The following is a 25,514-nucleotide window of genomic DNA, read 5'->3' as shown; positions in this document are numbered from 1 at the left end:
AGGAGGCAAAAGGAGGGCAGAGCCTGGGCAGATGTCTGGTGCTGGACTCCGTGTTAGCCATGTCAAACAGCTACGTATAGGTGCACGGGAACCCATGCTGACCGTATGCTTCCTCTCTGGTCTGAGCAGAATCTGTAATCAGTTTGACAGCACAGGGAAGGATAATTCTGCTTGCTTTTTGGCTGAACATTGTACTGAACAACAGTAGAATATAAAGTGACAGGGCTGGGCTGGCTGATGCTGGGTATGCAAGTCATATGGAAAGCTTCTTAAAGTTTTATTAAAAGTGGGTATATTGTTAAAAGACTAGAAATAAGGTGCAGTGTGAAGGGTTTGCTGGATAAATAAGTGAATTGCAGTGCTTAAAACTTCCTGGTGGAAGCGATTTACATGCAGACCCAAGGCCACCCCAGCACCAATAATCATGCAGTTTTTCAGTGAAGTGTGCCAGGGAAGTAAATACAGGAGTCATTCTCCATCAGAAATGAAATGTTTTTGGTGATCTCAAACTGAACAAATAGTACGTTCCGGTGTTACCTGGGCTATTCATTTCTCCTGTCTCAGTGTGTAGCATTGCTCATCTTGATTCCAGGACCAGCCCAGCCTGAGCAGGGACGTCCCCTCTGAACACTGGTGTGCAGCCTGGAAGGCAGCTCTGGGACAGGACCCAACTCCTTCCTCGCATGTGGGGACGTGTGGCAGAGGTGGGTGCGTTGTGCAGGAGGCAGGACCATGCTCTGCACGTGAGAGGATGGGAGCTGCCACCCACCCCAGTGCTGCTTCCTTCTCCTCATGTCCAGCCAACAAGGCTCCTCCCGTGCTGTTTCTGCCTGCTCTGGAAGCATGTGCATTGCTTCATGACTAAGTGCTGTGATAGGGTGTAAGGTTATTTTTTTTAAAGGATCCATAATTTCATAAAAAGAAAGATTCCTAGCAGGCCTGTACATTTCTGAAGCTACCCAGAAAGAAAACTCATTTTGAATTTCAAATGTCCTTCAATCCACAGCAGATTCGTTCTTGCACTTGCAGCCCTGCTGATGCTGCGGACCCAGTGTCCCTCATCAGAGCAACGTAGTGGAGGGCTCTATACGTTCAGTGCTTTAGCTGATTAAGCTACTAATTACTGAGGCTAAGAGAGTTGTTTGACGCAGCTGGAAGGAGAAATTGCAGGGATTTGCCTTGAACTGTTTCCAACCTGATCGGACATTAAACAAAGAACTCGGGGAAATTTAAATGACAGCTTGTGACGGGCATGTCAGACCCCGTGCTGCAAGCGTACTGAGGGCCTCACCCCACTGCAACAGACACGATGGATGTGGGACAGCTGCAAACCATTCCCTTCTATTCATTTTCACCACAAGTCTTTCTGAGCAGTAACATGTTAGCATTTTGCTGTGTCTGGGGTTGCCTGGTTTCAGCTCTGGGGAAGTGGCGAGTCCTCTCCGGGTTTCGGAGAGGCACGGCTTCGCTGTGCGGTGGGCTGGGAAGGCGGGTGCTCGGGAAGCATGCAGAGAGACGAGGCAAGGTGAGCTGCATCTAAACACCAGGAGAAACAGCTTTCTGGGCCGTCCCCTGAGTTTGCTAACCCTTAACGAGGTCCTCGTGGAGGAGACAGCGGTGTGTCTTCACGTCCAGTTTGTTGGTGGCTCTCAGGGGCTGGCCTGGGCCACGTTGCCCTTCCCTGGAATAAATACCCCAAATAATTCGAGGTAGTAAGAGCACAGCCCCCCTGCAGAGGCTGGAGCTGGTGGCTGGGGTGTCCGCATGAAGGTTCACCAGTGAGTGCAGGTGGGACCTTCTGCCCCAGCCCCGCGTTGCGGCCAGCAGGAGAGGAATGAGGGAATGAGGTCTTCTGCGTGGAGGTGAAAGTGGTGGCGTGGGAGCGTGGCATTTCCTAACAGATTTGATTCTTTGGGATGGTGCTGGGACTTAGAAGGCTTTGGGGAAAAAAAAAAAAAAAAAAAAAGGAACCACCAGCTTGCAATTAACATAAATCTAATTTTCTGCAGTTATTACCAATCTCAGATTAATTCTGCAGCATGACGAAACTGCTGCAAGGCCCTCACACTGGCATGTTTAATGCATGCTGGCGTCTATACTGGCGTATATATTAAACATCATTTCCAGGCACATTAGGGCTTCTTAAGCAAAGTGCAGATAACAACTCTGGGTGCTCTGCGGGGGGAATATGTGAGTGCAGAAGCATGCAGATCCCTGCCTTTCCTTTTGTACGTGTATTTTTTCACTCTTGTGCTGTTCTGGCATCCCCAGATGTGTCAGCATTTGATTTACACCAGCGGAAGAGCTGAATCTGGAGCCTGGCAAGGAAAACTCCCCAAGCAAATCCCTCCTGGCACCCTGCACGCTCTCGTGGCACCCTCTGGCCTGGCTGGGCTGGGTTTGGTGCATGCAGAGCTCACGGGGCTTCTGTGCCTGCTGTGTCCGTCCTTCCCATGGCAAGGGACATGTAGCACGGGTCAGGCTCCTGGTGGGCAGAGCTTGTCCACCTGAGGAAAGAGAAATTCCTCGCTGGGGCCTTTACTGTGAGCAGTTGGATGGTGGGGAACTGTTCTAGGGGCCAGGCCTTGCTGGATGAGGAGGCTGTGATGATGTCCCAGAGCCAGAAGGTCTCCAAGAGGAAACGAACCCCTAAAAACCAGCTTTGTGCCTTGTAGAAGTGCCCAGGAGAGGAGCTGCCTGATGTCTATGAGAAAGAAGTATCTGGGAGTGGTCTCAGTGGAGGAGAGGTTCCTCGATGAGTTCTTCCATTCGGCTCCATGGCTGTGGGGTGGTTCCTCCACCGCCTGCTGGCTGGACCTGGGATCCCTGTAGGCACTGCTGTAAGCGGGAATAATGGGGGCGTGCTGGCAAGGAACTGGAAGGACTTTGAAATCCCAAGGCATCTTTAATGGGCTGCTGAACAGTTCACCACAACTTAGGCATAACCTCCAGAGCACACAAGGCAATCGCAAGGTATGGGATCCACCCCTCGGGTTGTCCTGAGGTCACTGCAGGAGCTGGCACACGAGCGATGTCCTGGTGCCAGGAGAAGCGAGTTCGCGATGTTCGGGGAGGAGAGGTCAGCTCTCTTCCTGTTCAGATGTTTTCCAGAAATGCTTGAGCATTTTAGTGGAAAAACGAGTGAGGGAACAGGAAATACTGCGGTGCCATCGGTACGGTTGTGGCAGCGGGGAGGAGAGGCGAGGTGTCAGGCAGGGCTGGTGAGCACGCTGCGGGGCCAGCAGCTCCCGGGGCTCGTCGGTGCTGCACACAAGGACGTGCTTACCAGCAGGGAGCAGCAGCCTGGACATCTGAGCCAAGGTGCTGGGCTTCTTTCATCTCAGGTCCTACAAACACGGCACCAGTGTTCAGATGTGGCCTTCAAGCCTTGAACTTTTAGTATTTCCACCAGTGGACAGTGAAAACTGTGCCACTAAAATCCTCAGTTTCATGGAGTGTAAGTCAGTAGCAGACTTTCCAGTGCCAGGTTAGTCATGATGAAATTAGCTGTTTGTACCTACCGCCAGCCCTGCTCTCGGGTCTTTCTCCCTTTCAGCAAATTTATGCTCATGTTCATGCCCTCCCAACACCTCCTCTATCCCCAGCTTCACAAACCTTCCAAGCATGGTCTGCTTGCTATTACTTACTGCTAAACTTGAAGACAGGAGCTACTTTTTTCTCAAACACAAAGGAGATTTGGGAGCCTAAATTCCATTCAAATTCACCTCAAGCAAGTTTTGACGGAGCTCAGCGAGCCTAAGAAATGCAGATGCTCCTGAAAATGTCACCCTCGCCGTACCTGCAGGGTCTGACATTACCCAGCCTCCTGGATTTGCATGGCAAGCTCCCTGCGCTGCCGGGCCAGCCTGCTTGCTGTGAAGCTTGCCGAGCTGTGAGCGTGCACACACTGGGTGTACGCTGATGCTGCAGGGGGAGAACGCCTCAGAGTGAAAGCCACTGTGCATTTCAATGTCTTCGTCAGAACTTAGTTCATCTCTGCCCGAAGCTTCACAAGAGCAGCTCCCTGAGCTCCCGGGGGCGGTTTCGGAGGGGCTGTGCGGTGCTGCTTGCTTTCCCGTAGTCCCCTCCTTGTTCTGTGCCGGGCAGAGACGAGACACTTCATCAGGGAGCTGTGTCCTTTTGAAGAGAGATCTCCTGAAGAACCAGTGGCCAAGGGAGAGGTGTGGGCAGAGCTTGTTACAGCACTAGGGTTGGCCCCTGGCTGTGACAGGATTTTTGGGAGAGTTTTCTCTTGGCCATGTCTGTGTAGTGAACAGTCGTGTTCGGCTTTATTAGGAGATTACGGTGACATAACACGGGCAAGACGCAGACCTGTTTTCTGAATATTTTACGAACTTGCTGCTTAGGTTTCTCTGTGTGTTATTTGGTAGTGAGCACAGCTTGGAAAAGCAGCCAGTCCGGCTTTGACCCTAAGACCATTCCGGGAACAAGCAAACACAAATAACCCTTTCCTAAAAATGTTCTCTGCAACCCCGCCCTTGAGAAACGGTCTTCTCTGTAACGATGCAAGTCTGGACAGCATTGGCAGTCGAGGGCTGAACTTTAGCTCCCGTCCATGCACAGCAGTTACTTTTATGGTACCGAGAGCTCCCTGGAGGCAGGGGGCGAATTGCTGAGCGGCCACGTGCTGCCCGGAGCAGACGAGGATTGCAGCATCTGGCTGCTTGGCCCTGTGACCGAATTAAAGGCTGGGGGCTGGGGGACAAGAGGCTGGCGTGTGGCCTCCGTGACGGCAGCGGCAGGGTTTTATCCCCACCAGAGCTCCTCTCAGGACACAGAGGGCTCCTCTCTGTACCCGTGTTGCAAAGGGTTTAAACTGCAAGATCTGTGTGCTGCCCTTATCACATCAGCGCTGTGAGCAGGTGCAGTCTGCACACCTGCAACCAGGAGCTCTGCCATGCCAGTCACTTCTCTGAATTGGTCTTTAGTGCTCCTTGGCAGTGAAAAAAACATAGAATTAGGCACCGCGTGATTTCCACAGATACTCTAACTTCGACATAGCGAGCCCTAAAACCACTGACAGAGTGATCTGACTTCAGTGGAGGCAAGGGTGGAAACAGAATCGAGTGGTTCCAAAAAGAAAAGCCATCAGACCTCAGCTGTGTTCTGATTATTTTCTTTTAATTTGCTTCCTTCTCATTGCTTTTTTTCTTAATACAGAGACATAAATAATGTTAAATTCCAGATCACCCCTGGGTCTGAAATTTAGCTGTAACAAGGACTCCTGCCAATTTTTACAAAAGGATTTTGCTAACATGAAAGAAAAATAGCTCATCCATAATAAATGCTTCTCCTGACCCGTCTTCTCCTTTTGCATTTAAGGTCAACCATCTCTGAAAGGGGAAAAAAAAGTTAAAGGATATGCAGAGAGTCAGCTGCAACAACAACCCAAACCTCTGGATGAAGGTCTTCCCATCAGGGTTTGGAGTTTTAGACTGCTCACAGCTGCCACTGCATTTTTTCCTTGGCCTGAATAATGTAAATACTGGGCTGTGTAGTGCTTTCCTTTACACTGGTGTAACTCTAGGTTAAAGCTTAAACCTCGACTTGAACATGCACACATTTTATCCCTGGGATCTCAGCAAGACAGCATGCGGTATAAAATTAATCATGGGTGTAAATCTATGCAGGACTTCTGCCCAGTTCTGCAAATTTGACTTCAGACGACCTCAGAGCAGTTCCTCTGGATTTTAGCTTGTGCAACCCAGGCAGAATTTGGCTGATACTTTCTGCTCTACCCATGATACTGGCCAAGAGCAGCTGTTTGGTTACAAAGTGATCATTTGGAAATTCTTCCATTGTACTCTTTTTTTTTTTTTTTAGTGATACGTTTCTCTGTCCTGCCAGAGAAAATACCTACAGGTTTTATAATCAGTTTATTCTGCTGCTGAATTGGTGATGCACTTAGAAGGGCTAACGTAGATGTGCTTTGTGCAGGTATCTCCACCTTATAACTCCTTTCTCCAAGGCCATGCCCTCACGATTCAAAGCAGGAGTGGAGAATAATTAAGATGTGGCGGGAGCTTGCTGGATATGAAATATCATCGTGCAGTGGCCAATTTAAAATTTTACCCATGGCTACGTGAAGGTGCTAAAACGCAGTTGAAAGAGGAGTGGCATGTTCAGAGGGCTGGCAGCAGGACGGGCACTGCTTTAAGGTCTGCACTCACTTCCTGCGTGTCTGATCCAAGATAACTTTTCTTTAGAGACTCACGGAATGGTTGAGGCTCAAAGGGACTTGGTGATCAAAGGTTGCTGAGAGTGGCCACGCAATGACATCGGCCAGCTCCCTCCGCGCTCGTGGGTTCATCCTGTGGGGGCTGCGGACAGGGACTGCTGGCTTGGATGCTCCATGTTCGGGCAGCCCACCAGGCTTTCCCCTATGGAAACCAGTTTTCAGAGATTTTCCTGAGACGTTTTTCTAAGGTTTGGGCATCCTATGTGAATTGCTAAAGGGCTGACTCTGATTTTGAAAAGTTCTCTCTTAATTTATTTTTTGGATGCAAATCAGAACAAATTAGGAGAGATGGTTAACGCGTGCGTGTTCAAATCGGCTGGCACAACCCAACGCAGTGTTCTCCCAGGTGGGCAAAGAGCACAACTTTGTTCGTCGCCCCGGCCAGAGGAGCCCTGGTACCTCCAAACGCTCCCTGAGCCCCGTGTCCCTGCGCTTCCTCTGCCGCCCTCCTGTGAGGGGTTGGTTTCTGCAGTGGGGAATGCCAGCCTTTGATGCTCACTGCTGGGTTGGAAAAAGGGCCGAATTCCTCTTGTTTCTTGAAATAAACGTGCAGACCCCTTGAACTTCCTGTGCTGGAGGAATATGTTTACACATTTCTTCATTCCATTTGTCTTGCTGGGGCTGTGAGAGAGCTGGCAGTGTGGGTACGGGGAGGGGAGCTGTGTGACCAGCGCGTCCCAACAACGCCCTGCTGAGTCCCATCCGTGCAGCCAGGTTGCAAACGGACTCAGGAGCCCATCTCGGCTCTGGCATGTGGCCTTAGGATGGGCCACAAAGTCCATCTATCCCAGTCATTTTTGGAAGGGCACGGAATACTTTAATGGAATACCCTTTATATGAAGTTCATGGCGGGGAAAAAAAAAATCATCTTTTGTATTATGTTATCTGTACTTGCAAAGACTTCCAGGACACCGCTGCTTGCAGCCTTCCAGATAGGTGTCTGCTCTTCGGTACCATCTGAAGTCAGGGGAGTCAGAAGGAACAGAATTTATTAGAGGAAAGAAAAAGGCAAAACACAAGGAGGGGGGGTTAGTGGTACACCTAAATTAAGGTGTATAGCTTGATTAAAAGCGTTAGTGATCGGTAGAAGCTCTTTAAGATAGAGACCGTCTTAGCTCTGAGGCTGAAGTGCTAGGAGGTCTCAAGGGTGCCATCACCAGGTACGTGTAATTATGTCACTAGTTCAGGACTCAACACAGGCAGCATGGCAGGAGAGGAATTACGAAGGGTAGCTGACTGAGGATAATGGATAGTAGGATGAAATTGAGAGGAAAAACTTAATTGGAATTAACTAGCTGAGAAAAGCCTCTTGATCTGTCAGACAGTGAAATTGCCTCCCAAGAGCAATGGTATAGTCCCAGCCACGTGGGCATTTAAAGCCAGGCTAATGTCTGTGATTCCCCGAGTTAACTGGAGTATCTCGATAATTGGAACTGACACAAAGATTTATCTCCTCTGATTGACTCGCTTTCACAGGGGCTCATCTCTTTGTGGTACCGCACAGAGCTTTCAAGGCAGCTGTTTGCGCTTAAACTGCCAGGAGCTGACAATATGTATCCATTTCAGCTCTTCAGATGCATTCTTTGAAAAAACACTTAAATCACTGAAATAGACAGTGCTAATCAGTCTGCGGGAAAATGGAGCATCCTTACCTGGGGCTCACTGCCATCAATCTTCCCGTGGCAGGGCTCAGCTATCAGGCGGCTGTAGAAAGCCATTTCGGTGCGTTACTGCCAAATGCCCAATCACCCTGAAAAATTGGGCTGCTTGTGGCCAAGCCTATAAAAGGGAAAGACATTTGGCCAAACGTATAAAAACAAATGGTTGGTATTTCAGGAGAAGCTGCCATTTGCAGTGCAGAAGGATTAATCACGCTAATGATGGGAATGATATCCCACGCTGATTTCAGAGGAGATTGCGCCGCAGCAGGCAGGCCCTGAAGGGCGGGTTTTGGAAGGAGGTGTTGTGCTCAGCTCTGCCCAGCTTTTGCTTCAGCTCTGTGACCTTGGCCAACAGAAGCTATCTGCTCTCTCATTTTGTCCTCTTTGGTTCAGCACAGCTCTCCAGAGCAGCACCTTCCTCCAGTGTTTTGGGGCTTTTTACAGCGTGCTAGTTAGTGCATGAGATTTACGGGATATGCCTCTGTTGGAAGCGGATAAGGAGGAATAGGCTCCCGAATATGAAATCAGCTTGGCATGTTTGCTGACTGCAGTGCCTCGGCAAGCTCCAGGTCGTAGCTGGAGGCTGTTTGATCGTGTTTGCAGGGTTGGAGAAGGACTGACTCACAGCCTCGTTTCCCAGCTTGGTGGTACAGTCTCTAGATGCTCGCTGGCCTGGAGGGACGCTTTTCCGTGGTGAATGGTTACACAACCCCACTCTGCAGGCAGAGACATCTGAGTGGTGCTCCCGGCTTTCCTGCAGGTTCCTTTTGGGCAGGTCGCTCCATCTGTGGCCATGCCCTCACGCTTGCACCTTTGCTGGTCTACTGGCAAAGGAGAGCCTCACCGTCCTCGCTGTGCGCATGCCACCTGGAAAAAGGTGCCTTATGCTGTGAGGATGTTGCTAACGCTTAAACCTGGCTGAGCTCCTGCTCTCCCTCATTATGCCCTGAAGGTCACAAATGGGTAGAAATGTGCGTCCATGCTCCTCAGCACGCTCCTTCGGCCACAACCACTCTTTGCCTGCAGACTGACATGGAAAGTGTTAGGGGTGAAGGACATTTCCTCTGCACCAGGGCGTGTGAGGGAATGGTTTGTTTTCTTGCTTGCTCTCGCTATGGCTTCCTGGGCTGGCGCAGTGAGAAAGAGGAAGCAAGAGAGCAAAGCATCTGGGAAAACGGGAGGGCTCGTCCCTGGGGAGCGGGGACAGAGCCACTGCTGGTGGAGTAGCCCCTGCTGCTCACTGCCTACATGAGACCTAGTTGGGGAAATGAATGTAAATGAAATGTGCTATTTTTTTGCCTGGAATGTTGTCAGGTATTGCACTATTGTGATTTAAGGAGTGAACGGTTATAAAGAAGCCTGCGTTTCACTGCAGTTCTTTTCCAAACTATCATTTCTTCTGCTAAGAGAAGGTTGGGTTAAATATAGCTCTATAGGTCTAGGGAGAAAAAGTTCAAAATTTAAAGTGAAAATTAAGGAGAAGAGCTGATGGGAAATGGAACAGGCAGAGGTTATTTAAAGTTACAAGAAAAAAAAAGAAAAAAGAAAAAGTTAGAAGTACTCTTTGAGAACTTTAGGCTTTGGGTAATACCTGCAAAGCTGCAACCAACTGGTGCAATAAGACTTTTTAAACAGATGCACATTCCTTATTATACTCTTAAGTTCCTTCAGCCCTTCTACAGTCTGTAAAACGTTCTCAGTAGATGATGCGTTCTGTGAGCCTGTCTCTCCAGGCAGATTTTCAGGTAAATCCTTTTTTGAAAAGATACAGCCCTTCAGTCCAGAACCTAACCAGCTGGACGTGGCCTGGACAGGGTCTAATCAGGAGTCCTTAGCTGACAGACATGGCCCAAATCCAGGCTGTGATGGCCCCCAAGTGCCCCAGAAAAGGAACCCCTTGTAAGAAGGTCCTGCTGCCGTTTCAGACACCACATGGCAGGAGCAGCAAGCATCCTCTGCGTTTGCTCTCCACTTGCCTTGGGAAGGATTTGCTTCTGGCCCACCATTCCCAGGCTGTTTTTTCCCTACCTTTCTTCAAAAAGTCCTTGAAGGGTGCTGGCCTGAAGCTGCCCCCTTGTGTCACATGCCACATATGCTGCTACTTGCGTGTTGTGCAAGAGTGCAAGTAAATAAGGATTGGTTGTAAAATTGTTTGGTCTTTGTTAAATCCAACCAGACTGCTTGGCTTCTAATAGCCTCTGCCCTGAATTTCACATCTGAACTAGACACAGTGCAGAGACGAATTTCCTTTGATTTGTTCCCGAGTAACTCACCATTTAATTTAACCGAGCGATTCCTTGTTCTCCTATTCTGGAATGATGGATTGTGAAACGCACTCCTTTAAATTAATCCAGACGCTTGACTTCCGTCAGCAGGGTAATCTTTCTCAGTGGTATGCTAAGCATGCTTTTAAAAGGTATGGTGAATATGAGCGCTATGCACTCGGTTGATGATTTAAGTGTTTACACTTTCTAAACGTTGCAGCAATAACAAATACGGTTTAGCTGCATTTTTTATAACCTTTCAGAATTGATCATTCAAATAACATCAAAGGGACTTAAATGGATTTCTAAATGTGATGTTACAAGCGAGGGCAGCTCCCCTCTCATCAGAAAACCCGCAATTGGGAACAGGGCTGAGCAAAGCGTGTAATATTTCTGATTGCAGGGTTTCCATAGATCATCCAGAAAGCTTTCTATCGGAGCCATTAATGGTAAAATATTTAATGTGCATGCTGTCCCTGCTTTTGCTGGCACTGCAAGGGAGCAGTGCCTTTTTTTTTTTTTTTTTTTCCTTTGCTGTTTATACTACTCAAATATGAAGTGGGGCATTTCTGGGGAGGAGAAAAGAAGGAGTGTATGAATACTTTGTATTTCCTTTCTGCCCCGTCATAAGAACAGCAAAAAGTTATAGTAAAGTTGAGAAAGGGATACTGATGTAACCCATCAACTCCCAGCAGCCTGGACGCTCCCTGGCTGTTACCAGAGGTAAGGACTAGCTGAATGCCCCAGCTAGAAGTTGCACAGCATTTCCTGGGTCCAGCTGGAAGCAGACACCATTCCTAAAAGTGGGCAGACAAGATGAATCCTTTTGTCATTGAAATATGTGGCAGCGCTTTTTCGGCAAAGGTAAACGGTACTGAACTTCTGGCAATGCAAGAACTGCAGCACTTCTCTACCAATTCATGCGTGGCAGGTTTACACCAGCAGAAAATGACACATCTAACAAGTGACCTTGGCTGAAATCTGTGTTCCCACTTTGCATGTATACGCTGTGTGTGTTGGAAAGGGCATTTGAGTAGAGTCAGAAGGCCTGAATCCTTTTGCTTCACCACTAGTGGTAGACACAGAGATGGAATCTTCTTCACAACACAGATTTACTGAGAAATATATTAAGGGTTTGTGTTATCCAAAATATTAGATCAATATTTTTAGTTTCACAAAAATATGAAGTTTTACAAAAGCAGGTGAATTCTGCACCTGGGGATGGGGCAACCCTGGCTGTATGTACAGACTGGGAGGATGAGAGGTGGGAGAGCAGCCCCCCAGCACAGGATCTGGGGGTTCTGGTCGATGGCAAGCTGAGCATGAGCCAGCAGCAGCCCCCGACAGCCAGGAGGGCCAACCTTGGCCTGGGCTGCATCAGGCACGGCGTGGCTGGACGGTTGAGGGCAGGGACTGTCCTGCTCTGCTCTGCGCTGTGCTGCTGCGGCCTCACCCCCAGTCCAGTGCTGTGGGCAGTTCTGGGTGCCCCAGCATAAGGAGGCCATAAAATTATTCCCTCATGAGGGGAGCGGAGGGGCAGGTGCTGAGCTCTGCTCTCTGGGGACAGCGACAGGACCCGAGGGAACGGCATGGAGCTGGGACAGGGGAGGGTCAGGCTGGGGGTTAGGGAAAGGTTCTGCACCCAGAGGTGGTCGGGCACTGGGACAGGCTGCCCAGGGATGTGGTCATGGCCCTGAGCCTGCCGGAGGTCAAGAAGCATTTGGGCAAAGCTCTCAGACACATGGCCTGATTTTTGGGTGGTGCTGTGTGGAGCCAGGAATTGGACTTGATGATCCCTGGGGGATCCCTGGGTTCCAGCTAGGATATTCTGTGATTCTGTGAATAGGTTTTGTACAAAGTGAGAAACTAAGCTCTTTGGCAGGGCACACCCTACAAGGCCTGTGCCTTACTGGTATTGGCAGGGTGATGTATGTTTTTCTTGATCCTTCTAAAGCCTTTTACATATGGAACGTATACTTGACTTGGTACATTACTAGGTAGGTAGGGTGTACCATATAGCTTCCAGATTTTACTCTGTACCCGACTGTGACATTTGACTCAAGTAATTTTGTGTATATTTGGCAGTGGGAATGGCATGTTTATTTTCTAATATTCTGACTTAAGCAGCTTTATCTGCCTCACTGCTTTAAAAAGAAACTGAAGAATTGAAGTCCACTTATTTCTTGCCAGCCGTCTCCCAGGAAAACACATAGTGCTGTAACCTGCCAATGCCATGTCTCATACTAGCCTACATAGCCAACCCATCTAAGGGAAAATTATTTGGCTCAAGAAACGAGGAATTGTGTTATGCCTGGATACAAATAAGAACATAAACCTCCCATCATAAGTAGATTGGCACCAAGCTTTACTTCAGTCTTAAGCAAGGACTTAAATCTGAAGTGAGCTGAGGCACACCTCGACCTTTTGATCTGAAATGCTTTTCTTAATAGTTTTTAGTGGTCTGGGTGTTTTAGTGTCAGTATTTCTGCTTTGAACATCTTCAAATCCAAAATGTGTGAAATACTGTTCTTTTGAGTTTTGGAAGTCTGTAATGACAAAGGAGTTCAATAACCAAAACCAAAGGCTTTGAGGTCTTCAAAGCAGGCCTTACAGGCCCCAGTTGATGTGCAGCAGCACCTGGATGGCCTTTTACACCTGTCCCCTGGTAGCGGGCACCTCGTGATCGACTGGAGGTGTTGTAGAAGATAGAGCCAGAAGACAGAAGAGAGTGTTGGTGGCTTCAGTATTGGCTTCAGGTTCTTTGCTGTCTCCTAAAATGCAAATCACAACTAAAGGTGTGGTGTCTCAGACACTTGCTCCGTAAGTGTGTAGCTCATCTCACAGGGTTTTACCCATGGTGCTAAGAATCTCTAAGATGCTTGCCAAGAGCTTTGCATAAGCTGTTGTGTGCTGCAGCCCCTCCGTAAGCTGCTTCAGTGCTGAGCTCACTTTGGGCCAACCAGCTTGGGCACTCTTGACATTTCTGGATGTCTTCTAAACATGTAATGCTGATAGAAATGTTGTTTAAATATTTGTGAGTTATTTAAAAATACTGCGTCAAGTAAGCAGCCTTGTGACGCCCGACAGATATCTGGATAAGATGAGTGCTTTGGAGAAGAAGGAAGAGGTCACCATGGGTTATGTACACAACTTAAAGTTTGACAAGAGACATGTTGGATCCATGAAACACAGAGCAAAACGAGTCCCACGCTGGAAGCAGCGTGCCCCGGTGCTCCGCAGCGCATGGCTGTGCAAGCAGAAGCGCTGGCTGGAGAGGCACTGACGGGCACGTTGTGCGGCGGCTGCCAGTTGTCCCTGTCCCAGTTTGGAGCTATTTAGGCACTCTTAATGTTTTCCCCGACTTGGCACCCATCTGCATTTTTAGGAAGCTAAATTTTAGGAAGCTCAAGGGAATGAGTTTACAGTCCAACAATGATTAAGGCTTTTCAGCTGTTTCTTGTCAGTAGTGTTAGAGGTATTTTAAGTCAGGATTGGTGGGTGCTGGACAGAGGGGGGAAATGGAATCCCTGGGATAAATGTGAGAAACAGACATTATTTATTAATCATATTAAATACTTATTTTCTGAGTTTTAAAACGTTCATAGACTGTTTTAAAAGCTGTTTTCATATGCGAACTGTATTATCCTCTTTGAGTAAATGCCTATTGTGTGTAGATTAAAATTGGCCACCAGGCATTGCTGAGATACATTATCATGAAATCATAGAATCATTCAGGTTGGAAAAGACCTCTAAGATCATCTGGTCCAACCTTCAACCTAGTACTTAAGTCGTGCTTCTAAGTTCTACATCTGCTTGTTTCTTGAAGACCTGCAGGGATGGTGACTCCACCACTTCCCTGGGCAGCCTGTTCCAATGCCACACAACTCTTTCAGTAAAGAAATTTCTCCTAATATCCAACCTAAACCTCCCCTAGTGCAACTTGAGGCCATTTCCCCTTGTCTTAACCACTGTGTGCTTGGGAGATGAGCCCAATCCCCACCTCACTAGAGGGATTATAGCATGAGGTTTATATGTAAAAGAGACTGGGCCTACCAATGCATCTGAATCTAGCTTTATGTTGCCTTTAAATTGATTTGAAGCCAATTCTAGACCTACTGTAAAAATGAGTTACATGATTAGGGCACCAACATCATTTTGCCAAGGCTTTTCACTTTTTGAGTTGCTCTTGTCGTGATCCATATAATGGCTGCAGCTGGAGAACTTCTCTCTAGACAGCACATTTTCACAGACTCACAGAATTGTAGGGGTTGGAATGGACCTCAAGAGATCATCGGGTCCAAACCCCTGCCAAAACAGGTTCCTCCGTAGAGCAGGCTGCCCAGGTAGGCATCCAGATGGGCCTTGACTATCTCCAGAGAAGGAGACTCCACAACCTCCCTGGGCAGCCTGTCCCAGTGCTCCACCACCCTCACCGTGAAGAAGTTCTTTCGCATGTTGGTGCGGAACTGCCTGGGCTCCATCTTGTGGCCATTGCCCCTTGTGCTGTCCCCACAAACCACTGGAAAGAGGTTGGCCAAATCCGTCTGTCTCCCACACCTCAGGTATTTATACACATTGATGAGATCCCCTCTCAGTCTTCTCGTCTCCAGGCTGAACAGACCCAGGTCTCTCAGCCTTTCCTTCCCTCCTTCCCTCCTTCCTTCCTCTTTTCTTTCTTTCTCTCTCTATTTTTTTTGTTGTTATTGCGCATATTGGTTGCTTTATTCTTGTTCTCTTTGAGACCTATTTCTCATTTAAAGTGCCAAACTGAAAAGCCAAAATGAATCTTAGCTTCTCTGATGCCCAGAAAATAATTATTTACCCTTATAAGCTGCTTTGCCTTTCAGATAAAAATGCTGCATCTACTAAAGGAATTAGAGGCTATTTTTAAGCGTTCTGGCTATTATTTCACCCAAGCAGCACTTATATTTTCAGCAGTTTAATCTAGTTCTAACATAAGTGATCCAAATGAAAAGTTTAAGCATGTGTCACAGAAAAAAAGCGCATGGAGAAAAATTGCTGTTTTCTGGAGAAGTCTGAAAGGATTCAAAGATTTATCTGTTGATGATAAGCTTGAGCCAGGGAAATAGCAAATGACATGAATTATGTCATAAAATCAGTTCCTGATCTATAACCATAGATTTGGCTTAAGTTAATCACCACACCTTTTTTCTTTCTTTTTTTCTTGTTGACACATTCCTGGAGGCAGATCTGCAAACAAGTATCAAATATCATTGAAAATGGTTTCATGGGAAAAATGCAAAGTGATCAAAGTCACTGTGACGTTAGGTGTTCATACAGACCAGCAGACTTGCTAGCTGTAAGAGCTACTGGTTCCCAGTTATTTCTCTGAGCAAAATTACAGTTTCACAAATGCTTGCAAATAACAAACCAAGGATGTGAATATGGCCAAGTGAACTACCATGGAGAATTCAAGCAAATATTTGTTAAATCTGTTCAATCAACATTCTATCAGAACCTCATTCAGGTTTTACTATTTTAATAAGCAATTTTACCAATTGCTTATTCCCGAAGTTTCTCTATTCTAGTGCTTCTTATTCATGTGAGCCATTGTACCGAGCTCTCCTGTACTGAAGGATTACACGTCCCATTGCACCACATTGCTCCCACTCACAGCAATGCCATACCATGGTATTAACAATGGACCACCAGTTCCAAAACACTGATATTTAGGTGTCTTGTCAATTCTGTGACATTTATTTAGATCAAAAGGGAGAAGTTCTAAGACATCTCACAAGAAAAACAGCTCTCAGGAGATTTCTGACCAAGCAGATCTGGCTCCATGTACAGGTAGATAAGTTTGGAGTAGTCTTTGATCCAGTGTGACAGTTGCCTATTGCTGCTTCCCGTGCTGCTAAGACACATTTTTAGAAACAGCAACTGTCTTTTCGTAAGCTGAGTTTTTAGAAGAATTGGGTGTTTCATGTATAATGTCAACCTGGTAAAATTAGAAGCTACTGTTTTTGTATGACTGGGAAAAAAGAAAAAAAGACCTGTCCAGCTGCTTTGATTTGTTGCTGGAATGAGCATCCCTTGGATCTTTGAGGAATATTCTGTCCAGCAATCTTGCTCAACAGCTCAGATGTGGTAAGCAAAATAAGCAAAAGGTACTTTTCTGCTTTTCTGTCAGGCAAGAAACAGCTGTTTTTCAAGACTGTGACTGAAAGAGGATCTGGAGATTGGATACAGATCCTATTTAACTTGGGCTTGGTTCACAGCAATATCACAAGGAAGTAACAGCATAAAATGGATTGTTGAACGACTTTACACTTTCAGTCCTGGACTATGTGAGAAAGCACTGGCATAACTGTGATTTTTATTAGTTATTTAGAGAAAGAAGCTGTATTTCCCAGGTGTTGGTGTTTGTTCTAGAATGGATCATCCATTCCCACTCAAGTCACAGCCAGTTTGGAGGCATGTTGATAACAAGTACATAGTGAACAGTCTGGTTTTATTTGTTTAAATAGCTGCAGATGTATTGGTGAGTTTGTAATTGGCTCTTGAGATAGACAAATAATTGTGAAAATCAAGGCTTTTACTCTTTTTTCTCAGTTGGCAGCAAGGGGCAAAGCTGTGATTTCACTCTGTGTACTCTTTTCTCTGTACCAGTTCTTCCAGGCAGTGACCACAGGCAGGGATGTGTGGCATGGAAATACATCCCTGAAGGGGAGACTGCTCAGGAAACTCCATGCACCCACTACAAGCACACTTCTCTGGAGCTTTTTCAGGTCAAATATTCTCTGTGAAGCTATGAAACAAGATGTCATGTTCTCTGTTCCTACATTATCTCATCCACATTTTAGGAACTCCACTAGCTCTGGAACATTTCTTCAACTTGTTTAGTTTAACAATAAAAGTTCCTTGAGAAAATTCCTGAAATTCATTCTGATAGCACAGTGCTTTCCTCTTAAAAAAAAAAAAAAAAAAAAAAAAAAAAGCTAAACAACTTACAATAGAAGTCAAAAGCTTCCAGCTTGAGGTTTCACTGCTCTAATTACAATGAGGATCAAACCAAATCATTAAGTCACCTGCTGGACTAGGCAATACCCCAATACCCCATGCTGTTTCCCAGGACCTGCAGTTCCATGATAGCTCCTTTCACAACAATTTACAGCAATTGTGGCTGCTGTAGCATGTAGCACCAGGTAAACAGACTTATAAAAGGACCAGCTTCTTCTAAAGGATGTAAAGGATGCAGGAAAAGCAAGGATACTTTATTGTTCCCTTTAAAAAGGGGGTTTTGTTTTATTCTGTCTTAGTTCTTGTATGCTGTGTTCAGAAGAGAATTGTCCCTTGTTTTGTATTTGCAGATGTTTCTAAAAGAGGCAAAGGGGTTGTAGTGACCTAATTGTTGAAGGCTGACTTTGGACAGGAAGACACAAAAGTAGGAATTAATGACTACCTGCCCTTGTCATGGACTAAAATCCATAGCAGGAGTTATCTCCTGTGAACATCATCCTTCCTTCTGAGAAGGAAGAGAAAGCATATGGGATCTTTGAGCTGCAAAAACGAGACCCTGGTCTCTCAACATTCCCTCCATTAAAGGAATCTTCAAAATACAAGGTTTAATTTCCTAAGGTTTGTTTTTGTTGTAATGAGGTCATTCCTCTAAATGTATGCTTATACACGTATGTATCTACACAGGCAAATGTAATCTTCTGTCTCCTGGTGTTGCTGTCCTGTAGAGGTGGTGTCTGTGGCACCAAGCTCTAGCTCCTTGTGCATTTGTCGCCATGTATTACTGTTATTTTGCATATATATTGGGGCTGCCACTGGCTTAATATTCCCATCTCCTTGGCAGTGGAAGATCCTTACTTGACAAAGTGCCTTTGATCTTCTTTCCTCACAAGGATATCTCCTTGCCAGTGAAATAGTGGAGGAAATCTTGGAGGCCTGAATTCCCTTATTCATATTGGAAAAACTGGAAGTGAATGTTCCAGGCAACCATAAATTAAAGGAATGCATATAAATAGTATTTTTACTATTTGCGTATCTTATGTTAGTCCATGCAGAAGGCTTTCATAGCACCAATTCTAACTTCTAACCCTGTACAAGGTTTGGAGGCCCCCTGCCGGGAGCAGGTTTACCCTGGCAGGCTGAGGCAGGTGCACAGGGCTCCTGGGTGAGGGGAGGTGCAAGGCCCGCCTTGAGGTCTGAACTGGGAGGATTGTGCTTAGCTTTGCCAGCAATTCTTCATGTGAACTCATAGCATTCTGTATGTCTGGCCCCAAGCCCAGGGTGTATTCCTTCCCGTGTCTGGGACCAGACTGATCTGAACCAAGGCTAGAGATGGGAGACGAGGCCCTGCCTCGTGGCAGTGATCAGCCGGTCGGAGCCAGCAAGGACCGGCAATGGCGAGCAGGGGCCATGGCTGCGCCCACAGCAGTGGCTTCATCCACCCCATGGTGGACGTCTGGCCTCAGGCCTTGTGGTGGACAGCCCGGGCAGCAGGGCAGTGTAGGGTCTCTCAGCGCCAACACCACACCAGCACTGCGCGTGTGTACCTTGAAGATACCTGCTGCTGAGAGCTGAGGAACCCCTCTCAAAAAATGTCAAGCATATGGATGTGGCCAGTAGGCAGCACAGCGCTCTGTGGTTTCCAGCCAAGGCTGATTGGAAAGGACAGGCACGGCATGGCACAGTGCCACACTGCCTCAGGGGACGCTCCAGTGGGAGCCCAGCCTCCCAGACAGAAAGGACGGCGGCCTCTGGGCACTGCAGCCACAAAACCGTGTATTTCTAAACAAGAGATAAACTGGAGTGGGGCATTCCTGTGAAGCAAGCCCTCTGCACAGAATGTCTCTGGTAGGAGAAGTCACAAGTGAAATGCCGTTCAGCTTTGGTCCTGAAAGGTGCCTGTTGTGGGTGGCATCAAAAGCGGTGACGGGAAGCAGCGAGTGAGGTGACCTCTGGTAGATGTGTTTGCTTGGAAGTATTCCAGTGATGTCAGAATTAAAATATGCAATAAACTTGCCTTTGGTGAGAGGTGCCTCCATTCCCTGGCACAGTGCCTTTCTGAAATAGCTTTAGTAACGTAGGCTTTTTTTTTTTTTTTTTTTTTTGGTTAAGTATGTGTGAGGGTTCTAGAAGTGGCAGGCTCATTTATGAAATGACTCGTCTTGCTCATGCAATGCTTTGCAAATTTGTTTAAAGCGTCCCACTCTGGGACTGGCTTTCACTGGAGCTGCGACCTCGGTGCGAAGCCAGGGAAAATGCAGCTGGTTTGGAGATGCTGTGTGCAGGATCCTTCCCTGTGCTGACCTACAACAGGCTGACAGACGTTTTTGCATGAAGTTAGGTCAGCCCGTAACACCACACATCAGAAAAGCTCTGGAGAGTCTTCAGCATGGGTAAGTTGCTTGAGAAACAAGGCGATCAAACACTTAATGACAGCTTTGCAGAAATAGCATGTTTTCCAGGATTTGGCCCCTGGGGTGTTGGTAAAGTTATTTTGTGGTCCTCGGCAAGCTGCAGAGCAGGGAAATGAAAAGCCCAGGTGAGCAGAATGCTGATTTTCTTGCCACCCTTCCCTCTGGTATGGAAATCTCCATCAGCAGCCCCTAAAGCCCCTTTTCAGGTAGTGGTTGTGGAGTATTTTGACATCCTGTGACAATACTTGAACACCTTTTCTGAGACTGAGTCCTGGTTATTCCAGGCTATGTGAAAACTGATTCCTGCTTCAGGTGTAGGTGCCAAGGACCGGCTTCTGTGGGGTGTGAGCTTACTGCGTGTAGTCTGAGCTCCTTTGAGGCAGAGGCTGATGCAAGGAGCCCCCGGGTTCATTGTACTGAGGTATGGATAAAATGAGGCGGGATTGTCATTCCTTCCTGAAAAGCCTTCATCATTTCTTCACTAGCTATTGCTATATCATGCTATATCATACTGAATTAGCCTCCCCCCTCCCCACCCTCCCATAATGTAAGCCTTTACTTGATTAGGTACCAATCAACACCAGGAATTTTGCTGTAAGTTGACTTGTTAAACTACTTTAACTACCTAAAAGACAGAGAAAATAGCATTTTAGGGCTGTGTATCATCATTTCATGGCAATGCCCAAAGGAAAATGACAGTGGGAAAGAACAACTGCATGGTTTAATTGGAGCATTAATATCACATGCAAGCTGTCTACCAAAGTTATTCCAGATTTAAATGATACATTCCATCTTCCCAACCCAAGCACACAGCTGAGGATTTGATCAGTACAGGGTGTGTACTTTTTACATTGCTTTGGGTGGGCCTGGCAAAAAGCATTTTCTTAGCTAATCACAGCTAAAGACCATATATCACAACTCCATAATTTCTTTTGTATTATGCAGCCTAGTACTAATATCAAATGTCCTTTTTATTGTGCCATAAAACTTGCCAGCTTAGGAACCAATTGAACTAAAAATAAATAGTAAGTCTGTGCAAATTTTGCATTTGATTACTATATGGAAAATTGAATTAATACTAATGAAACACACCCATAAATTCCAATTTTGTCATAATGATCCTTGGGTTAAATGAGCTTGGGTTAAATGAACAGCAAAATGCTTGACTTCACTTCTTAAATCCTCGTTTAGAAAAATCCATCCACAACCAGAAGAATTCTTGTTTTAAATAGAAAGTTCTTGCTTATCCATTGTGCTCAATCTCCATTTCTTTTCTGCTGTGCCTTTGAATTCCACACTGCAAAAGCCAGAACATTTCAAGTGATGCTACAGAGATTTAGAGACACTGGAGTGGTTCATAGAGCTTGAGTTATCTTCTGACCTCTTTACATTAATGCAGCATCCTATCCTCATGTCTGCCCTATATAACTAACAGTCCAGGAGCTATAAAATCATTAGTGATTTAAAGTTAACTTCCAGGGAAATAATGTTAGATATATTAGTACGTTTGATATGTTCTTCTGAGACCCGCCTACTTGACATGATGCTCTGTGCATTGTTGAATTATTTCTGCAGAAAGGTTGCTCAGGTTGGAAAGGCTGATCGTGTATTTTTATTAGAAATTTACAATTTTGTATTGCTCATGGTTTAAAAAAATCTCAAAAGTTTTTCTTTCTTTTTGTTTAATTTGATGTGATAAGACAGACCATCTACATTTAGAGCTTTATTTCCCATCTATATTAAGTTAGGTTAGTAAAACTGTTATTAGAAAGAGAAAATAAAATCAAAATAGCAATGAACTGCATCAAATGCAGACAAATCTGAGTAGTCAGAAAGGTCAGAAGTTGTGCTCATGTTTTTAGTACACAGATTCATTGCTTAACTGCATATGATTTTTTCAGATCATGAACTATTTTTTGTCTCAACTAAGTCTCTATAAACAAAATAAAAGTAAGGGTTCTCACAGTTCCACGAAAACCACTGTGGCAAGGGACCTAATTACGACACAGTAACCACGCTCTATGGCTGGCTCACATTCTGTAGCTGGCATCTGACACTGATTTTAATCATGGATCCCAAATCCTGCTCCATCTAAGTCAAATAGGAAAAAAATAATCTATGAGACACAGTATCTCCATTGCATGGTGCAACATCAGAGCCTTAGTTTGTTGTGTGCAGGGTAGAGGCAACATCATTCCAGGCATTTGTTGGGAAGGAAAAAATTAAACAGTAGCTAGTTTAGTAAAAAAAAAAAAAAAAAATCAGTAATCCATCAAAATGATGTTGTCAAAATGGTAAAATATGGAGGTAAACCAGCAACTTCAGTAGCCGTGAGGTGTGGCTTTGCCTGCAGTTACTCCTTCCCTCTAAATGAATGCAGATCATGGGAATGAGACACCTATTCTGTACGGGTAGCTGCGCTGTCTGGCGGGGTGGATCTGTCTACACGTGGCCTGTGGGGACGCCTGCCCTGTGGTATGGATTTGGCACCGCACAGCCCCGCTCCCCGAGTGTCACCGTGAGCTCAGTCCTGTGTGGGGCCCCGTGCAGCCTCTGGTAACAATCTGGGGGACACTACAGCAGCTTTCTGTTCCTCTTTAATATATTAGTGTTAAATCATTCCTGGGCTTTCTGTGCTTCAGCTCATGTTCTTCTAATCACTCTTGCTTTTGTTTCACAGTTTGATGCTTTTAGGAAATGCTCAGCGGTTTTTCTGACTTTGCTGCATATCTCTGAATACCAGCAAATGTCTTTCAAGTGTATCGACCAGGTAAAGACTGCATTGACCTGGGCTCTGCAGCTGCAGGCTGGCTCAGTGCACCTCAGAGGGGCTGACAAAATGCCTTTCTTTAAAAGTATCACTTACTGACCTGCCTCTGTTGGGCTAAATAGTTCATAACACATAGGTTGAACTCGTCTCACATGCAGTGCTATCCCTGGCATTTTGTAGAATTAGGGAAAACCTATTGCTACCCCCTGAAAGAGCATGGACAATATCCTTGTCTGGCACTAGTTAATGCTGTGCCATGGGTTTATTGATGTTGGCTCCACTGGAAGCAAGCAGTTACCCGTCCTGTTACCTACAGCTCCTCCTAGGAATTTTACAAGTGTGTCTCAATCGTGTACAAGGGTCCTGTACAAGACCAGCGATAAGGAGCTGCTGCGGCAGAGGAATGTTGTATCTGCTGCTGTCGTGCAGCCAGGAGAACCAAAGCACGGAGAAGCAACGGGCCTGAGATCACACTGCAGGGAGCTGCGTCTGCTGTCACCTTGGAGAGGACTTCTCAAGTGCGGGTCTAGAAATTAGAGAGTTACACCCTCACTTCTAAGGTCAGTGGGAGTAAGACACCTAATTCCCCTGAGCCCTTTGCCATTTCTGTAGAGCAAGCACTACCTCTTCTAACTTACGCAGAAACAATGAAAAGATCATCAAACACTGACGAGCTAGTTAATGTGATCTGCAAAGAAAATACCTTTAAACTTGTCCGGGTCCCATCAACTGACAGGGGAGGCTAAGGACAAGGATCTGAGTAAAGATCTTAATGGCAGCTTGGGAGTCCCAGTAATCAGCTTGGGAAGCTAATGCCAAAGAGCTGGATAAAGATGCAATTAAGCTTGCCACAAAGTACGGGGATATATTGCAGTTCCCAGCTGTGATAACTGAAGAGTTGGCTGCGATTCCAAAATACCAGCGTGATAGTAAAGGAGGAAAGAAAGGCCAAATATCTTGGCATTTTCTTTTTCTAGACATTCATATTCAATTATCTGTATGGAGCCTAATTTATCCTGGCAAAATTCCAAGCAAGAATCTTTTTTTTTTTTTTTTTCTCCCCTCCATTAGGCTGATAAAATAGAATCAGTCTCTGCTATTTTGCATTGCACATGGGACAACAGAATAAACATTTCCTCTTATTTGTGATCTGTCTCCACTTTTGGAGAGTTTGGTGGTTTTACAAGCCCCAACTGCTTACCCTGGTCTGTGCAAACACCCTGCTCTGAAAGCACTTAAGCTGTCAACATTTCTGAGCAGACAACACTTTCAGACTCTTCAAGAGGCGATACCTCAAGAAAAGACAATTTTTGAAGATCCCGACATAGGTTGCTGTTAGGTTCTGGACATCCTCAGGAAATCATAGTGCTAGCGCAGCAAATGCATTTTTCATAGAGCCTGTAAAGTGCAGTACCTCGTTAGCAGCTGTAAGTCAGAGGGGAGCCTACAATTTTTTATAACCGCAGGCTATAAAAAGATGCAGCTGGAAACTCATCATTTTATCTTCAAGTGGACCCCGAAAAAGCCTCTTCATCTCCACCACTGCCAGCTCAACCAGTAACAGCAGCACCTAAATCACTGCAGGACGAACCAGCGACTCACGAGCTATAGGAAAAACAGATTGTGGAATTTGGCGTGTGGCTGCCAAGCGTGCCCAGGTCTTGTTGGCTCCATTTCTGGCGGAGGCTGAGGGGGATGATAGTTCGGGACTGCCAGCGATGAGAGGAGGCAGCAGCACCTGCCTGGGCTGGAGCAGTGAGTTCTGCCACGCCAAATAAAACAGGTTTCAGCGCAGAGGCTGTGGGCGCCCGTTGTCTGTTGCTGTAGCAGGATTAGCACCAGGTGGAAAAAATCTTCCTGTGCAATCACTGAGATTGGGAAAGAGCAAAATTCTTTGGATTTTTTTCCAGTTGCCTTCCAGGTTGGTGTAATATGTAACCAAATAAAGCCAGAATCAGTCGTAGCCTCTTTTCTGTTCACCTGTCTGCACTTGCATGGCACGGGGAGGAGAGGCTACAGGAGTGCTTTGTGAGCTGTCTTTGTTGAGAAAATCTGTTCCTTTTTGAAAGCGCTGCACTTGGACCCTACAGAAGCGTTGGAAAGTAGTTGCCTCTCCAACTGTTTACTCGCTGGCATGTTTTGGAAGGGATTGAGAGTTACACCAAACCCCTCCAACAGACTGAGACCTGGCCGCCAAGCGATTCCCACCTGTCAGCACTGGCACACTGCATTGGCCGAAGGTGGAAGCAGAAGTAGTGCATCTGCCATGGCTTTTAAAAATCTGAACAACTGCTCTGGAGGTAGGAGAGGAGCAATGAGACCCCACACGGACAGCAGCACGTGTTGGCCAGGTTTCTAACTGGGCTGGGGGCTGCCAGCCACCCGCAGCCCGTCCCCACTGGCTGTGTGGTGGGCGATGCAGAAAGCTGAATTGCCACCAAACTAATCTCGCCAAGAAAAGCGAAGAGTTTTCTGCAAGTTTGGCTGGCAGGGCTTGCTCTCACAGGCTTGGAGGTGTCAGGGCAAGCAGAGGAGAGGAACATGAAGCTGAGAAAAGGAAGGAAAGACCATTCCTCTTCTGGCAGCAGATCCGCACAAGTAAAATGTCATGCTGCATCTTGAGAGTGAGTCACTGCACATATGCTTCCAAGCAGAAATCTGCATCCTTCCCTTTTGTTTAAAGGACATCTTTTTAAAAACTGAAGGACAATTTGCCACTTTCTTTGTTAGCTGAAGCTCATGAGCATCTGGTAGCAAGGCTGGCCGCTCTCATCACCTGCCTCTGGCTGCCTTCAGGTGCTGCCAGGAGAGGGCTTCTTGTGAGAGAGCATCCCAGCCTCAGCACCGATGTGTCTTCCCTTCTGCCTGAGCTGTGTGTGCAAGCAGCATGCCGTGTCACCCATGGTCATTCAGTGAGGGATTTAATAGCTGGCATAGCATCTGGTTTCTAAGTGCGCGATGAGTCCCGCTTTGCTCTCCAGTTTGCCAGCAGGGTGGTGCTCAGCTGGGGGAACGCCGCGTGGTGGGCCTGGAGCACACGTGGGGGCAGGAGAGGAGGCACGGCCAGGCTGAGGTGGGTGCTGGGGCTGCAGAGAGGAGAGCAGAGGAGCACAGGCAGCAGCCGTGCTCAGTCTGGTACATCAGCTTGCCTGCTGGTGTCACTGGGAC

General features: G+C 46.6%; 1 protein-coding gene across 4 annotated transcripts in view; it reads left to right on the top strand.

The window, feature by feature from the left end:
- LOC309883631 (rho GTPase-activating protein 7-like) overlaps positions 1-25,514 on the top strand; it is a 42,570-nt gene that overhangs the window by 2,610 nt on the left and 14,446 nt on the right. The window contains exon 1 of one of the 4 annotated variants that reach the window (XM_082771884.1): positions 19,330-19,555. The exons of 2 other annotated variants lie outside the window; for them this stretch is intronic. In XM_082771884.1, the coding sequence (XP_082628010.1) occupies positions 19,552-19,555 (4 nt within the window). In that variant the 5' untranslated portion in view covers positions 19,330-19,551. Of the gene's footprint in view, positions 1-19,329; positions 19,556-22,799; positions 22,907-25,514 lie in introns of those variants that run through there. One more of the 4 variants, XM_082771886.1, reaches the window with a different exon arrangement.

This window comes from Aythya marila (assembly GCF_965140915.1).
Source record: "Aythya marila genome assembly, chromosome: 14".
In the NCBI taxonomy this organism is placed as follows: domain Eukaryota; kingdom Metazoa; phylum Chordata; class Aves; order Anseriformes; family Anatidae; genus Aythya; species Aythya marila.
Note: the sequence above shows the minus strand (reverse complement) of the source record. Positions and strands in the feature narration are given on the sequence as shown.